The 17063-nt window shown below is 43.9% G+C and overlaps 2 protein-coding genes across 20 annotated transcripts in view; one reads left to right on the forward strand and one right to left on the reverse strand.

Moving 5' to 3' along the window:
* Window positions 1-17063, forward strand: part of HPS3 (HPS3 biogenesis of lysosomal organelles complex 2 subunit 1) — a 38359-nt gene that overhangs the window by 12029 nt on the left and 9267 nt on the right. For 8 of the 16 annotated variants that reach the window (XR_011527209.1, XR_011527212.1, XR_011527211.1 and 5 more), the window contains exons 6-14: window positions 3231-3372; window positions 6064-6218; window positions 7954-8062; window positions 10335-10516; window positions 11734-11914; window positions 12788-13021; window positions 14508-14693; window positions 15038-15226; window positions 16694-16801. Coding sequence is in view for 6 of the 16 variants with exons in the window: in XM_070576294.1 (XP_070432395.1) it covers window positions 3231-3372; window positions 6064-6218; window positions 7954-8062; window positions 10335-10516; window positions 11734-11914; window positions 12788-13021; window positions 14508-14693; window positions 15038-15226; window positions 16694-16801 (1486 nt within the window). In the remaining 10 variants the exon portion in view is untranslated. The remainder of the gene's footprint in view (window positions 1-3230; window positions 3373-6063; window positions 6219-7953; window positions 8063-10334; window positions 10517-11733; window positions 11915-12787; window positions 13022-14507; window positions 14694-15037; window positions 15227-16693; window positions 16802-17063) is intronic. The other 8 variants (XR_011527210.1, XR_011527215.1, XR_011527214.1 and 5 more) reach the window with 1 other exon arrangement.
* The window catches only part of CP (ceruloplasmin), a 60430-nt gene continuing 58135 nt past the window's right edge, over window positions 14769-17063 (reverse strand). For all 4 annotated transcript variants that reach the window (XR_011527207.1, XR_011527206.1, XM_070576290.1 and 1 more), the window contains one exon: window positions 14769-15223. The gene's annotated coding sequence lies outside the window, so the exon portion shown is untranslated. The remainder of the gene's footprint in view (window positions 15224-17063) is intronic.

Here is a 17063-nt window from a genome sequence, read left to right on the forward strand (position 1 = left end):
AATGGTTTAGAACTGTGATGGGGCCAGACAGGCTATCTGATTCTACCTTCTGATTAGCATTGATGGGGGAATAATCCAAAGGTTGGGCTTGGTCCAGGTCATGTGGCTAGTTGGTGGCAGATGTCTTCCGAGCTGTCTTCCTCTAGTATGCTGGCATGTCAACTGGGTTCCTGAGCAGGACTTTAATCTCATTTCCTTTCATCTCAGTAGTAAGTGATGCTTTTGGTTCTGTTTCCTGTTTTTTGAGCTTAGATTATGTGCAAGGCCCTGCCCTGGGCCCTCTGGCCAAGCAACCGTAAATAAGATAGACCATCCACTTTCTAAAGCAACAACGTAAGAGAGGGCCGGAGACACATGCACGGGACACAGACACGGGGAGATTTGTGAAAAATGTCTTAAGACTTTGTGAAAGTAGAGTAGGCTGTGGTTGGAGGGAAATTACTTCTGGCTGAGTCACACAGGAAAAGTTTTTTGTGTTTGAAATGAGTCCTGAAAGCTGGTTAGCATTGGACAGATGGAGATTGGAAGGGAAGGGCGTTATAGATAGAGGGAAGACTGCCAACAAAGGCTAGGTCCAGTTTTGCAGGAGCGTCCAATAATTAGTTGGATGGGACGGTGATTGGTTTTTTTGGCTGAGTGGTTGTATCAGAATCTCCAGCAGTTGCTGGAATATGTTTGAAACAGCGCAGGACCCACCTGGAGATTCTGAAACCCTCTCCTAATAGGGATGCTCTCTTCTCTTCCTGCTCTCAAATGCTATTGTGTGTTTCTTAAGTGAACAGTATGGAGGTAGCTAGTCTTTTCAATTTCCAAAGTGTTGTGTAGTGATGTTCTTTAAAAATAAAGAAGTTGAAACGTAGAGAAATGGTGCAAATAATGCTTGAGAGATAGCTCAGGGCTTTGGAAATTAAACTAAGGTATTTTTTTAAGGTTTTGACCAAAGAAAGTGAGATGATCAGAGCATTGCTTTGGGAAAGTTAATGATGGCCATTGTGGAGGATGGATTGAACATAGGTGAATAAGCTGTTGACATGGTTCGGGGAAGGATAATGGGGTCTGTATTTGGGCAGAGCAGTTGCAGTGAGAGGAGAAGGAAGAATGCATGGGAGAGGCTTCAAGGAGACCACTACAACACTTGGTATCTGACGGGATAATGGGAATGGAGGAGGCATGAAAAACCCCACCAGAGTTTTGAGCCTGCTTTTATGAAAGAGTGGAGGCTGGTGCAGTGTGGGGCAAAAGAGAAGTTTTGTTTAGACATTTGGGTTTGAGGTGCTTAGAGAATATTGAGAGGAAATCTTAAGTAGGCTTTAGACACATAGGACTGAAGATTAGGGAAGAGAGGGAAGCTTAGACATTTTATTACCGCCAAAAGAGAGCTGATTATCAAAGTAGTGAGCCTGGTCCCAAGAGAATAGAGACAGAGAAGAGTAGATGGAGAACTAACTTGTGGGGAAGGTCATATTTAGGAAGCAAGGGGAGGAGGAGAAGGATCTTCAAGGATGCGGAAGAACCTAGGAAACTACAGCATCTCAGAAACCAAGGAAAAACGAGAGGGAGAAAGGTGTAAAATGTGAATTTCTGTCCCCAAATTTTGATGCAAAAGGCTACCTTTTCTCCCTGTGATTGCGTAGATGTTCAGGACACTGAGAATTCAGTGAGTGGACCCTCTAAACTTATTCCTCCTTCTTTCAAGTATCAGTCATGAACCAGTTTGAAATGTAGAATCCTGAAAACCATAGCATTATGAGGATTTGAAGAGACTTAAAATGTGTGGGTTTTGCCTGCTTCCAGGTAGGACATTATTGAAGCTTTTCTAAGCAGTAGTTATATAACAGAGGTGGGTCGTATGCTGTGCACTGTTCAGCAACACACTGCTTCCCTAGCAGCATATCCTGGACATCTTTCCATGCCAATGCTTCCGGCTCCCTTCAGTCTTCTCTTACACTGCCGCTATCTTCCAACACTAGCCAATGGCTGGATTTCTGCTGGTGGAGGTGAGAATGAGTACTTGGGCTTTTTACCTGTAGAACTTGAAGGTCATTTCCCTTTGTGGTCATAGCTACTCTCACTTGTCATTCTGGCCCCACTGCAGGTGCCCTGCTGTCTCCAAGTCCCTTCCGTTCAGTTTTCTTCCTGAGGGCACTAACTCTCTCCTCCAGAGTAGTGGTGGTGCTGCTCTCCCAGCTGTTGCCATGACTCCAGAAGTTGTGTCCTAGAGCACTGTGGAAATGGACAGAGGTGGCAGTGGGCGGGGGCTGAAGTGGAAGCCCCAGCAAACAGACAGCGAGTCCCGACCGATAGCTCTTGCCTCCATTGTGCAGTCTCGCGGCTGTGAAAATGTCAGCATGCCTTTCTTGTGAAAGAAGTATTTCTTCTATTTTAAGGTCATTGTTAGGTTTGCTTTGTCTTTTATTTTTTTATTTCAACAGAGTTCATTTTTACTTCTCCCACTTTCTAATTTGTTTTTAAAAATTGTTTCTATGAACCCACTATGAGATGGATTTTGTAGTAATTTCTAAGTTAACTGCTGCTTTTCATGTCAGTATTGGAGTGCTGACTTACCCGCCAGTCACCAGGCTTCTATTGTGTACTTACTGGGGTCCTACGTTGTTTTACTCTATAGAGGCAGCCTAGGGTTGTGGAAAGAGCTGGAGGAATAAGGAGACCCAGATCTGATTTGGCTCCATTCTCCAGGGAGGCCTTGGACCAGTCCTGAACCTTCCATGCCCTGGTCTTTAAAACGAGCTGCTTAGTGCTGAACTAGTTAATGCTGAAGATGCCCTCAGGCAGTCTCTGGCTGGATTTGTGTTTGCATAACACAAGTGTGCTGCCCAGCATAACCCAGGCTCGGTGGATAGAATAACAGTCAGGGAACGCACATGCTCATCTTGGCTTTGATAGTCACCTCTCTCTACTTTGGGCAGATCCTAGGGGTGCCATTTTGTCTATAAATTGAGGGTATTGACCCAGGTCCATGGTTCTTAACTAGGAGTATATGTCAGGGCCACATGTGGAGCTTTGTAGACATAGACCTGTCTAGATACAGCCCCTAGAGATGACATTCAGCAGAGTGAGGTGTGACCAGTTATTTATTTTAAAAAACAGTTCCTGGGGATTCTGAGGTACTTTTCTTGTTAAGAGGAAGTCTGACTTGTCAGCATTTGACAGATACTTGCGTCTTCTCCCACCCCCCGCCATTGCTCTGCTCACCTGTGAAATCCTCCCAGCTGTGGGCATGTGGGTCACGGGCCTCGGCTCTGCTCAGCGGCCTCTCTCCTCTCCCTCAGTAACAACCTGCAGTGTTTCACCGTGCGGTGCAGCGCGGCGGCAGCCCGGGAGGAGGACCCGTACGTGGACACCACCCTGAAGGTTAGAACTGGCTGTGATGACAGCGAAACCTTAAGAGCAAAGGGGAACAAATGAGTGCTTGCAAATTTGCCCTTGGGTCTGAGCTTGGCAAACGTTGACGGTCTTAAGATCTTGTTTATCGAAGTAGAACTTTGGCATGTAAAATAAGCACTTTGCAATTCATGGTTTAGGTGACAGTTTTTAAGATTACTTTGAAAACATTTCACTTAGAATTTAGGTATAGTGAATAGTTTTTAAAGTTTAATAAAGAATACGTATAGTCTACCTTCAGAGAGAGCACTTCACCACTGTAGATAACTACAGTTTTATTCTTTTATTTTTTTTATTTATTTTTTTTATTGGCGGCAATTGTGTAGAGCAGTTAACAAAACAGTGCAGAAATCAGTATATTCAGGAGCACAAAACTGAACACAGGGGCTGGCCCCGTGACTGAGTGGTTGGGTTTGCACGCTCCGCTTCAGTGGCCCAGGCTTTCGCTGGTTTGCATCCTGGGCGCGGACATGGCACCACTCATCAGGCCATGCTGGGGCGGCGTCCCACATTCCACAACTAGAGAGACCCACAACTGAAACATACAACTATGTGCTGGGGGGATTTGGGGAGAAAAAGCAGAAAAAAAAGGAAACAAAAAAACTGAATACAGTGCACTAAACTGATTTTTTATACTGTTAATATACTGATCATTTATACTGTTCTCAGATATGCCTATAATTCTTCTGTCATTTTACAAGCCTTCGACCACCTTCTGTATTTCCGTAGTCTTAATCTGAGAGTTAATGGATATGCTGGATCAATAGCCTCGTTTTTAGTGAGGAGTCATATGCTTAGTCTCTGGAAAGCTCCTGACCACAAAATGAATGTAGACAATTTTATGATGAATTCTGTATTTTCTGACCTTGAATTTCTGTTCTCAGAAATATACTGATCGTTTTCATAATACGCATCCTATGCTTTTTACCTCTGAAGTGTAAGCTGTTGGGATGGATGTTTGTTGTCAACGTACACGCTGCAGGGCACCCCAGCTTACGATGGCCTCTATTTCACAAATCAGTTTATGTCCATCTGGCACCTGGGACACCTTTTTCTGGAAAAAATAAGCGTTCAGTAATGATGGTTACGTCAACAGGCCGGCTGCCTGTGTGGTGCCTGATGTGTCTGAGGCACTCTGCACCGTCCCCGTTGCCCCAGTTGCGCTCTGAGAGCATTTTACAGGAATTGCGGACTGAGCTCTCGGTGCCTCCTTTGCTTTGGCCTGCCTTCCCAGGCTGCCCGCCCGCCTTCAGCCTCTTGGGAAAGCAGATCGCAGGTTTCCCAGGCCTTTGCTGCCTGCATTTAAGATGCACACAGAGCCTTTTCCAGAGATTATTTTAAAAAGAAAGGTTATGTCCCTTGTAAAAGTAGGAAGCTGACAGAGTCTTTGAACTTCACTTCTCCCCACACTTTGCTTGTTTTTTGTTTTAAACCTCGGAATGACTTAGGCTTATGTCCGTGGTGATGGTGGAGTGAGGGGTGCATAGTAGATTGAGATGGAATCACCCTACATTTGAAAAAAAATCATAATTCCAGGTCTTCTCAGAGGGAAGAATCAAGGCAGAGAGGAGGGGAGGAAAAACGAGGGACGGCAGCTGGGGGAGGGCCTGCTGCCCTGAGGCCAGTCCTCCGGAGGGTGGCGGGGGAAGGGCAGGGATGGTCACGCCTGTGGCTCCCCCTGCCCTGTGGTTCCCCTATTCTGAAATCCGAGATGCCACCCGGACAAGCATGCAGTCATGGAGCCCGCTTGCTGACTCAGGCTTCAGGAGCTGTGGTGTGTGCAAAAGGTTCCCCAACCTTGGAGCCTGGTCCAGGGCGCACGTGGTCTTTTTCTCCCTTTCCTCTGAGATTCCGACTCCTCAGCACTAGCCAAGGCCATCTTAACCATTCTTAGGAATGAAACATAGACGGAGGTGTTTCCCCGAGCACTTTGTGCAAAGGGGTGGTGAAGATGAGCTCAGAATTGCTGGAGAATTGCTGGAGGAGAGGGAAGACGCCTGGCAGCATTTTGTGAGCTCCCACAAAGAGCTCTTCCATTATCTTCCTTATCCATTCTACTTGAGTTAATGGTCCTGTATAAGGAAAGGAGCCTGGCTCCTGGTCCAGGGCTTCCTTCAGTTTACCTGACACACCCCAGCCTGTGAGCCATTCCAGGCAGTGTTCCCACCTGAGGAGCCATCTGAGCGTGCAAGCACTTCTCTCATACACCCACACACTCAGAAACCATTTATGTGCTCAACGTGCAGTAGAACGTCCTCTTACAGTGTCTGGTTTTGCCTAGAACCCACATTTGGGCTTACGCCCGAGCCAGCCCACAAGTGGGGAGTCCCCGGGTGGCAGCTTACAAGCCCATGGCTGCGCTCCAGGAGCCGCTCTGGGCCGTGTCCGGGAGTTCCCACAGCTGTGAGGGCCTCAGGTGCCCCTGCTTCCTGCCTTCATTAAGTCCCCAAGCACTGAGTAGCCCTTTGGCGGGCACGTATGAAATAGATATGGGGTACATAAGTTTGGCTAGGATAACCTCCTCGCTCTGATAAGAATGAGAATTTGGATTATTTTGGGGGCGGGAGGAGAAGGAAAGATTTTTATCCAGTAGATTGATTTTTGAAGATTAAAGTTCATGTACTTTATTCCTTGGCTAATTTGTGCTTTTTCCTTTGCTAGGCTTGCCCACCTGTCAGTATGGATGTCTGTGCTTTAAGGATACAGCTTTTCATAGGCTTGAAAGCCATCTGTCACTTTAAAAACCACGTGGTGCTTTTGACCAAGGCCAACCCTGAGGCCGCGCCAGAGAGAAGAGAGTCACCCAAGAGGCTTCTGTAAGCACCCCTCACTGCCAGATAGTCCTGCCAGTGTTTCTGGAATGAATCGGTCCTGGGATATTGTGTGTGTCTTAGTGTATCTTTTTTTAAATCAAAACTTTGAATGATCAGATGGTTTTCTATGGTGTTCTTTTTCCAGAGTAAGAAAAGAAGGTTCTAATGACCTTTATAATATTCTTCATAACTGACCTTGAACTTTTAGAAGAAAATGAGTGGTAAAATAGTTTCAATAAAAATCTGTGGTATTTCAAAGAAGACATTGAAGGACATGCTTTTCTGTATAATTAACATGTGAGAAGAGCCTAGATGTTAATCTGAACTAGAAGGCTCTTTACTCTTTTTCTTCTTTTACCTTCCAGTGGTTACATTTTTATCCAAAGATTATTTTCTGGTATTTCAATTCAAAACAAGTTAACGATGCATTTTTTACCTTAAAGCACATTCATGATGTATAGATATGTGCTGATCTACCTTAAAATAAAATAGCATTTTGATAACACTAACTCTGATTCCAGACTAGTTGTGCTTCTGTTTGAGTTTTCTATACTGTGAACTGTAAGGCATGCAGTCTAATTTGAACATTCCTCTATGTGAAATTTAATCAGAAGAAATCTGGGGGAAGAAACATACAGTGTATTTCAGGTTAACCATCAGTGTATTTCAAGTTAACCATCAGTTTTTATTTTTTTATTTATTTTTATTTATTTATTTATTTATTTTTAAAGTTTTATTTTTCCTTTTTCTCCCCAAAGCCCCCTGGTAAATAGTTGCGTATTTTTAGTTGTAGGTCCTTCTAGTTGTAGCATGTGGGACGCCACCTTAGCGTGGCCTGATGAGTGGTGCCATGTCTGCGCCCAGGATTCGAACTGACGAAACCCTGGGCCACTGAAGCGGAGTGTGAGAACTTAACCACTCGGCCACGGGGCCGGCGCCCCAGTTTCTCTTTTTAACCCGAGTTTTTGCTTTTTCAAATTGTTTGAGCCTGTGCTTTGTCCCATCAGCAGGAGTAATCGGTTGGCTTGGGTAACTGGTCGCTTAGTGTAGGCACAGAGTGGCCTGAACTCATTCTAAAAGCTGGTGGCGAGAGGAAAAACAACTTGTAACCTTACACGTTTGACATTTAAAAGGTATCGAATGTTTAAATGATTTTAAAAAATCCTTATTTATTTGAAAATTCATTTGGTCAAAGGTCTACAGTTTAAAAAGATTATATGCTACAGAAAATGCATCACGTAGTGAAAGCAAGAGATAGGTTAGTGCTTTAAGCAGGCCTCCAGTTAAATGTGTCTTCTGCATTTTCCCTCAGCCGTGCATGTTTTGCCTGTTGCTCTGTTGGAGCTTCTGCTCAGACTTGTGGTGTGGGGCGTGCTGGACTCAGGGAGGCCACGTGCAGGAGAGCCTGGACATAGGGAGTCTCACAGCCAGGTCCCTCTTCCTTTTGAGGAGTCTTGCCCATTCTTTGAGCTTATTGCCCATTTAAGAATGCTTCTGGAATGAATTGGAAGTGATTGGTTTATCAGTACGTGAGAGTTGTAGAACATTAAACGTTGCAGGTCTGTGTAGCATTGTGAACTAATAAAAATGTACTGTGCAGTTAATCACTGAAGAAAATGCTAAATGAAAATGATTTCAAAGTTACATTATTTTAGGTATCCAATATTTACCATTTAAAATTGCCATTTATTAATAATATGTCTTGTTTTACAATTCTTGTCCTTTGTTTTGCTTTCAGTTCTAGAACAGGTACCAGTGTTAAGCTCAAAGCACCTCCTGCAGCTGAGGCCGGGTGGAATTTGTACATTGTGAATACCATCTCGCCAGTGCAGCTGTACAAAGAAATGGTACTCCTTTCAGACTTCTGTTGCTTATTTGTAGAAATGTAGAGTGGAATTGATGACCAGAGATTGATTCTGACTGTCACACATTCGGAATGCCACAGCCAACCAGCTTCCAGGTTCTGTCTGACGGTGGAGTGTGTATCTTCTTTCCCTTTCTCGTTTTCACAGCTCCTGACATTTGAGGAGCCAGTAGAAAGAAATTCCCTTCATGAAATTAGACTCCGTTACTCATACCCACCCTACAAAGATCCATTAGCCAGTCTAAACAGAAACAGCCTTTGGCTTTTACTTTGAACCCTAGCAAAGAGAACCATGACGTGGAGCTGAAAGAAATCTTCGATCATTGATCCCTGTCTTGCTCTTATTTGAAATATTAGCAGATTGTTCCAGGGCACTGCAGATTGCAGTATTGTCCTGTGGGCAGGGGCCCAGAGTGGGCATCCTTATTCCCTTTCTTTCTTTCTTTTTTGGTGAGGAAGATTGGCCCTTAGCTAACATCTGTGCCAGTCTGCCTCTGTTTTGTGTGTGGGACACCACCACAGTGTGGCTTGATGAGCAGTGTGGAGGTTCACACCCAGGATCCAAACCCATGAACCCCGGGCTGCTGAAGTAGAGTGTGTGAACTTAACCACTGCAATACTGGGCCGGCCCCCTTATTCCTTTTCTAAGAGTGGCAGCTGCCTACTCATCCCTGACAATTTTTTTAACTCTTTATTTTGAAATAATATCAAACTTACAGAAAAGTTGGAAGAATAAGAATAGTATAAATGAAACCTGAATATTCTCCACACAGTTCACCCAGAGTCAACATCATACCCCTTTCACTTCTCTGTCTCTTTGTTTATTTGCTCTTCCCCTTTTTTGGGGGTGGGGGTGGCGAGATTATCCCTGAGCTAACATCTGCTGCCAAGCCTCCTCTTTTTGCTGAGGAAGACTGGCCCAGAGCTAACATCCATGCCCATCTTCCTCTACTTTATATGTGGGACGCCTACCACAGCATGGCATGCCAAGTGGTGCCATGTATGCACCTAGGATCTCAACCAGTGAACTCTAGGCCGCCAAAGCGGAAGGTGCACACTTAACCGCTGCGGCACTGGGCTGGCCCCATGCTCTTGACCTTTTTAAACACACGTACGTGTGTTTTTTTCTGATCCACTGGAAGGTACATTGCATACATCATAGCCTAATGCCCCTGCATACTTCAGTGTGCGTGTCCTAAGAATCGGGCTCTTTGACTTCATGACCACAGTATGGTCATTTGCTTCAGGAACTTTAATGTGGACACAATACTTTATCTAGTGTGTTGTTCATATTCCAGTTTCGTCAGTTGACTCAGTAATGGCCTAATAGCATCCTCCCCAGTCCGGGATCCAGACTAGCGTCGGGTAGTGTATTTAATTGTCATGTTTCTTTAGCCTTCTTTAATCTGGAATATGTTCATAGCCTACCTTTGTTTTTTATGACGTAGATATTTTTGAGAAATATATTTTCTCTCCTCCACCTTTTTTTTTTCATGATTTGATTCAGGTTATATATTCTCCTCGGCCAGGATATCGTGTCAGTGATACGGTGTCTTTCTCAGGTATCACGTTGGGAGGCGCATGATGTCCATTTCCGCCTCACTGGAGATGGTAATTTTATCATCAGGTCAAGATTTTGCCTCATCTGTCCGTGGCATTTTAATGCTGATAATTACATCAGCTTGGCCCTGCCTTTTTAGTCTTGCTGAATTGAAAGTCTTAGATCTCTTCTCGATAATTTGCCTCCTGGAGCCTAAAAATTCTGATTGACTCACATTAGCTAGTGATAATTTTTAAAAGCCCATTGCGAGTTCCAGAAATGGATGTGGTAGGACCTAAATTCACCAACTGAAACTAAAGTAAAGGAAGGATACTCAGTCTGAATTTGAGAAAGATTCAAATCACAGAACTTAAAAAAAAACTTAGCTATTTCAGATATGTTCTTAGCAACTCGTGACCAAGTTATTGCTAAGTTAGCGGTATTATTAGTATGGTAGTACTGTTTGTACCTTCTCTAATGCCTCATGCTGTTTAACAAGGAGCGTTTACAATCATGTATGTATGAAACTGGCTCGTAGGTTGTAGGGGAGAAAAACACTTCAGCTAGGCCCTGTTAGAATGATAATAACCACTTTGTTTTTTTATGATTTGATGTGTCCAAATATTAACTTTACTTACAAAATATGTAGATAGAACCGGGAGACTCTGGGGAGTCTTTGTGCAGCAACACGCGCTGTTTGCTGTCTTTGTTGTAGGTGGACTACAGTAATACCTACAAGACTGCAAAGACCCAGGGCTGCATCCACCTTCTGAGCGAGGCTCATCTGCTAGTGCGAGCTGCCCTGATGGATGCCGGCCAGCTGGAGCCTGGAGAGAAAGCGGAGCTTTTAGAAGCTTTCAAAGACAGCTGTGGGCACCTGGGAGACTGCTACAGCAGGTTGGTGATGCTCCTAGGAAGCTCGTCAGAGAAGCCATCTTGAGCTTCAGATGACTTTTCCTTCTCTGGTAGTTACCTTATAAATGGGGGAATGTGCGAGGGGAGGTGGTCCATTTATTCATTTATTCCATAAGCATTTGTTGAGCACCTACTGTGTGCCAGGTACTGTGCTAAGCTCAGAAGTACAAGGATGAACACAACCTGTTCCCTGCCTTCAAGGAGTTACGGTTTGTTAGATGAGCAGTGAATCTCAAGTTCATGAGTCTCCCACCACTTAACTTGGGATTTGAAGTTTCTTTTTAGGCCTTTGTGGGGGCCCATGAGCAGTGAAGTTCCCTGAGACAGCCATACAACTTGTTTATTGCCTGTTACCTTGAAGGGAGAGAGATGCGAGTTGGACAGTCTGTGATTTTAATCTTAGTAGTCAATGCTTTTGTGATGTCAGAAAAGGACACTAGGATCCTAGAATAGTGATTTATACTTTTGAGAATGATGTTTATAATTTTTTTCTTTTTTTTTTTTTTTTTAAATGTGGGATACCTGCCACAGCATGGCTTGCCAAGTGGTGCCATGTCTGCACCTGGGCTCCGTACTGCTGAACCCCAGGCCCCTGAAGTGGAATGTGTGAACTTAACTGCTGTGCCACCAGGCTGGCCCCTATAAATTTTTTTTTTTTTTTGCTGAGGAGGATTGGCCCTGAGCTAACATCTGTGCCAGTCTTCCTCTATTTTGTATGTGGGATGCTGCCACAGCATGGCTTGATGAATAGTGTGTAGGTCTGTGCCTGGGATCTGAACCCCTGAACCCCAGGCTGCCGAAGCAGAGCGTGCAAACTGAGCCACTATGCCACTGAGCCAGCCCCTATAAATTTTTTTGTGTATGATTGTTTCAAAGGATTACTTGACCCATGGGAATGATTATAAATTATTCAAACAGACTTTTCCTTCCTATAAACACCATTATTTTAGAGCCACATTATGAATGTTAAAATCCACTTAATGAATTGTTTTTCTATTTTTATTATGAGCAGGCAAAAAGAAACTGCATTAATTAGAGTGAATGCAGAATGAAACTTAGGAGCTTGTTCCACCACTAAGCGGTAGAAAAGTATTTTGAGATTTCTGTCTTCTGGAAAACATCTGTTTTATTATCAAATGTGATAGACGTCCAGGCTTAAAAATGACCAATTTGAGGGTCTTTTGCTTCCTTCTCTTTAGGCTTGACAGCCAGCATTCGCACCTCGCCCTGCCGTACTATAAGATGTCTGGTTTGTCTATGGCTGAAGTTTTGGCCCGAGTGGACTGGACAGTCGAGGATGCATTGCAGAAATACGAGAGGGGATTAATCTTTTACATTAATCATTCACTTTATGAAAACCTGGATGAAGAATTAAGTGAAGTGAATATAGTTTTCTATTTAGTTATATCTAATATTTTTAACTTTTCATTTTAGCGATTTATTTTCTGTAATACCGTTTAGAAGTCAAATTCCAAATATTTTTCTTTGATATTCTTCTTTTCCTAAAAAGGTAACTAATGTGCCCTTTTCTTCATTAGTAGTCATAGAATTATAGCTTGGAAACATACTTTCTCATTAGATAGATGGGGGAATGGGGTCCTTGTGGTTGAGCGACCACAGTGTGGCGGTGGCATGCATGCCTTTGGAAGGACGACACAGAGCATGGGTCTCGCCTTCCTCTTCTTGTCTGCAGGCCTCACCCCAACCCTAGTCACCCCACCCTCCACGTGGCCACAGCTTGCACTTATGAAATCTTGGCCCAGAGGCCTTAGACATTATTAAAGATTATTTTTAGCCCTGCATGTATTTTTAAAAAGAGTTGAATGCAAATATGCAAAGTTGGATATTGTGACACCAAATGTTTTAAGGTTTTGAGAGAAATTAAATTTTCTTGTGTAAATTACCTCAAGTGGATTTTGTACTAAGCTGTAATTTTTTATTATGAACTTTTGAGTGTAATTTAATCCAATATTTATTGTATTCTTCTGAACTCTTGTTAAAATTAGAAATGCTGGCCACAACTTGGTATATTTTTCGTTGCTTTTTCTTCATTATAACTCAGCACAGGGATCACCTCAAGTCATCTCGGGTGTTCATGTTATCACCATCAACTCTGTCTTTTTTCATCAAAACCTAATACCATAATTTTATCTTAGTTAGAATGTTTATCTCTTGGCTTTGTATCTTTTTGGGCTGATTTTGTTGCTTTCTCTTGCTGACTGACCTTTTCTTTCTTGTTCCTGCTCACCGAAGGAGTTGGCAGCAAAAGTGGTTCACATGTTTCATGTGGCTGAGCCGAAGCAGCTGCCCCACGTTCTCTGTAGTCCTTCTCTGAAGAATATTAATCCTTTAACTGCCGTGAGCTATCTCAGGAAACTGGACACTTCTGGGTCTTCATCCGTCTTAGTGACGTTGACCAAGGCAGCAATGGCTCTGAGAATGGGGGACCTGGACACGTACAGAAATGAAATGGAAATCCATTCAGAGGTACGGAGCCCAGCCTGGTGTTAACAGCAGGCTGAAACGGGACGTGGCAGTCCTGAGGTGTGTGGCTTTCTTCTGGCTTCTGTCCAGCTCGTTTTCCCATAGTGGTAAAGGAAGACAGACTTAATATTAGAAAGGAGCTGGCCCAAGTGAGAGTGCCTGGGCTTTGCATCCGGCAAATCAAAAGCAATAAGAATGGTAAATGGCAGCAGTGGGTCTCCAAAGCCCTCTTAACTTAGTGCCATGTGTGGTCAGAGCACAGAGCCTGGTACTGAAGAACGTACAGGCTGTGCCCCAAGTCCACATCCTGATCTGGCATGAGGGATATGCTGTGTCCACTGAAAACAACAGAGTGATCTGTGTTCAAGTACAGCACGTGGGGTATTAACTGTGAGCCTCACCAGTAGTTGCAGAAATAGCTGCGCTTGGGAAATCACAAATGGCTTTATGGAGGGTTGGGCATGTGAATGGTGTGTCAACGCAAAGGGAGCGTTCCCTTTGAAGAGAGGCCATTTAGCGACATGAGCAAAGATGTAAATCATTAGGGGAAGAAATGAGGAAGGGACCTTAAGTGAGTACTTATTCTATCCCAGGTCTGTTCTAAGTCCCTTGTATGTGTTATCTTATTTAATTCTTGGAACAATGTTATGAGGTCGATGCTGTGACTATACCTGTTATACAGGAGAGGGAACTAAGAAAAAGAGGTTAGCTCGTCCAGGGTCACACAGCTGTGAGCAGCAGAACCGGGATTTGAAGCCGGCAGTCTGGCTTGACACCCTGCACTCCCATGTCATCCTTTCGTTGCCTGACTGTGGTCAAATGCCCACAGTATGACGTTAGTTTCTTTTTTTTTTAAAGATTTTATTTTTTCTTTTTCTCCCCAAAGCCCCCCGGTACATAGTTGTGTATTTTTAGTTGTGGGTCCCTTTAGTTGTGGCACGCGGAATGCTGCCTCAGCACGGCTTGGTGAGTGGTGCCATGTCTGCACCCGGGATCCGAACTGGCGAAACCCTGGGCCTCCGAAGTGGAGTGCGCGAACTTAACCACTCGGCCATGGGGCCGGCCCTTGACTTTAGTTTCTAAAGCAAGAAGAGAAGTCCTTTATCACTGTATAAATGACACATTTTTGTCATGACGAGGAAAACAAGTCAACACTGAGGTGGCCTCTGCTTTGAAGAATAGGATTCTAGAAAGATGAATTTTCTTTCCACAATTTTGAAAAAACTTAAAGTATATTATTTTTAAATCAAGTAGATCTAAATATAAAGCTCTCTACAAAAATAGGACATCTCAATGCTTAATTAAACATTAATAACTTTTATAAAGATAGCTGACAATCATGTCCTTCTTAGAGAACTAGTCTTTGTAGGTACAGGAAAAATTGAGATTAAACTATTACAGTTTAACCACGAATCTGGAATGCACTGGCTTGTATTTCCAAGATGAATGCAATGTACATTTTGTTCCTAAATGTCTTTTTTCTCTGAAGATGAAGTTGGTAAGTGGCTTCATTCTGGAGCCTCGGCTGTTGATCCAACAGAGGAAAGGACAGATTGTTCCAGCTGAGCTTGCAGCACACTTGAAGGACACTCAGCCTGCATTGCTTGTGGCTTCAGTCCTGGGCTTACAGAAGAACAACAAAATTGGAATTGAAGAAGCAGATTCCTTCTTTAAGGTTTGTCACTTTGAAAATGTGATTTTCTGAATGGCCTGATAAAATTGCTGGGAGGCAGGGAGCAGAATAAGAGAAGAGGGTTTTCATTTTTTATTGAAAAAACAGACTTACACATAACCAATTTATTAAAAGTACAGGTTAAAAGAATGGATCTATAAAAATTCCTTCCATGCAACCTAGAATCTGTTTCCTGTTAAAATGTCTAAATTTGCTTTGCTATGACACTGATAGTAGTGATAAATTATTAAATGCGTGGCCCACATGATGGAGTGTATTCAGACCAGCTGTAACTCGCCCAGTGCTGTATTTATGTGGGACACGGCGCTTGTTTCACTGTTCTCAAGGTGCTCTGTGGTAAGGATGAAGATAAGATTCCTCAGCTCTTGGTAGACTTTTGGGAAGCTCAGCTAGTAGCGTGTCTCCCAGATGTGGTACTTCAGGAACTCTTCTTCAAGCTCACATCACAGTACATCTGGAGATTATCTACAAGGCAGCCCCCTGACACCATACCATTGCGAACATCAAAGGATCTGGTAAGATAATGGAAGAATATATTAAACTTGTACGTTACACTTTACAATAATGTACCTTCTTCTTTTTTTTTTTTGAGTAAGATTAGCCCTGACCTGACATCTGCCACCAATCTTTCTCTTTTTGCTGAGGAAGACTGGCCCTGAGCTAACATCCGTGCCCATCTTCCTCTACTTTATGTGTGGAACACCTACCACAGCATGGCTTGCCAGGCGATGCCATGTCTGCACCTGGGATCCGAACCAGCAAACCCCAGGCCACCAAAGTGGAATGTTGCACTTAACCGCTGTGCCACCAGGCCAGCCCCTACCTTCTTTTAATGGCTTAGAATCAAACCTAATTTATATTACCGGATATCTTTTTTAAAGCAGGAGTTAAAAATACACTTAAAACTTGTCCTTGGGGCTGGCCTGGTGGTATAGTGCTTAAGTTTGCATGCTCCACTTTGGCGGCCCAGGGTTCATGGGTTCGGATCCTGGGCACAGACCTACACACCGCTCATGAAGCCCTGCTGTGGTGGCATCCCACATATAAAAAATAGAGGAAGGTTGGCAGTTTAGCTCAGGAGGAATCTTCCTCAAGCTAACAGAGGAAGATTGACAACAGATGTTAGCTCACAGCCCGTCTTCCTCACCAAAAACCCGCCCCCCAAAAACAAACAAACAAACTTGTCCATGAGTGAAGTTGACCACATTTTCAATAATTTTATGATGTAAAGAATTCCCCTCCTGCTCCTGTATTGCTTACTTGCTGCCTCAGTAGCAAGGCAGTGGGGCGGGGCCTTCCCCAGAACGTGTCTGTGCTCCCTCAGGGGATGATCACCAGGCAGGACATGAGGGAAGAGACCTCCCTGATGGGAGAGGAACTGCGAAGGCTTGTGGGGGAGACTTCCTTCCTGGGCCCCATTTCCTGACAGCTGCACACACAGCTGCTCTGCCACCCTCACGGCAACCTGACTGCTCTGCTCGTCCCCTTCCCGCTCGCCACCCGCTCCCGGCCCCTGGGCCTCCGTGGACACCATGGCTCATGTGGGGTCGCTGGAAGAGGCACCAACTTCTTGAATAAAGAGACTTTCTGGGACTTGCCCGGAGAATTTATGGAAGAGCTTTTCCTACCAAGAAAAGTAGAAGAAATAAAAATTACTTCCACCATTACTGTTAACTTTTTTTCAGTATAATATATAGCTTAAAAGCAGTATTGCTCTTTTTGCTAGAAAGTGCCTCTTAGGAATATTTTAAAATTTAAAATATAGGGAAATATTTAGTGCAGATTTATTCAGTGAGAAGCAGCAAGGCGGAAACTTTGCCCAGGGGAATGTGTTCTGAAAGACTTCCCTTCCACTCCCGGGAGAGTGTGTTCCTGGCTCTGTGACGTGGCAGACGGTGAGCGATGGCTTGTCTTTGCGGGATGGGTGAAGAGAGTCTTGTTTTGTTGTATTTTGTTGACAATAAATTTCTTTTACGTTTTAGATAAATGCCTGTGGTCATTATGGCTTAATCTATCCATGGGTTAATATCTTACTATCATCTGATTCCTTAGCTGATAAAAATTATACAGAAGACCTTTCAAAATTACAGGTAAATAAAAATGCCTCTTTTTCTTATGAATGTGCATATTATAGTATAAGATTTAAATTGGATAAGACCTCACGTGTCCTGTTAATCTGGAGTGTGTAGTTTGTGGGGACCGTCTGTCGTCAGGCGTATTCAGGAGCTCGGGAGGGAGTTCCTGCTCTGCCTGGAGCTGCCGGCAGGAGGGCTGGAGGCTCCGGGAAGGCTGATTTTGTGGCTGGTAGATGAGTGAGTGTCATCGAGTCCCATGACCATCTTGCCTCATTTT

Source organism: Equus przewalskii, chromosome 15, assembly GCF_037783145.1.
Source record: "Equus przewalskii isolate Varuska chromosome 15, EquPr2, whole genome shotgun sequence".
Taxonomy (NCBI): Eukaryota; Metazoa; Chordata; class Mammalia; order Perissodactyla; family Equidae; genus Equus; species Equus przewalskii.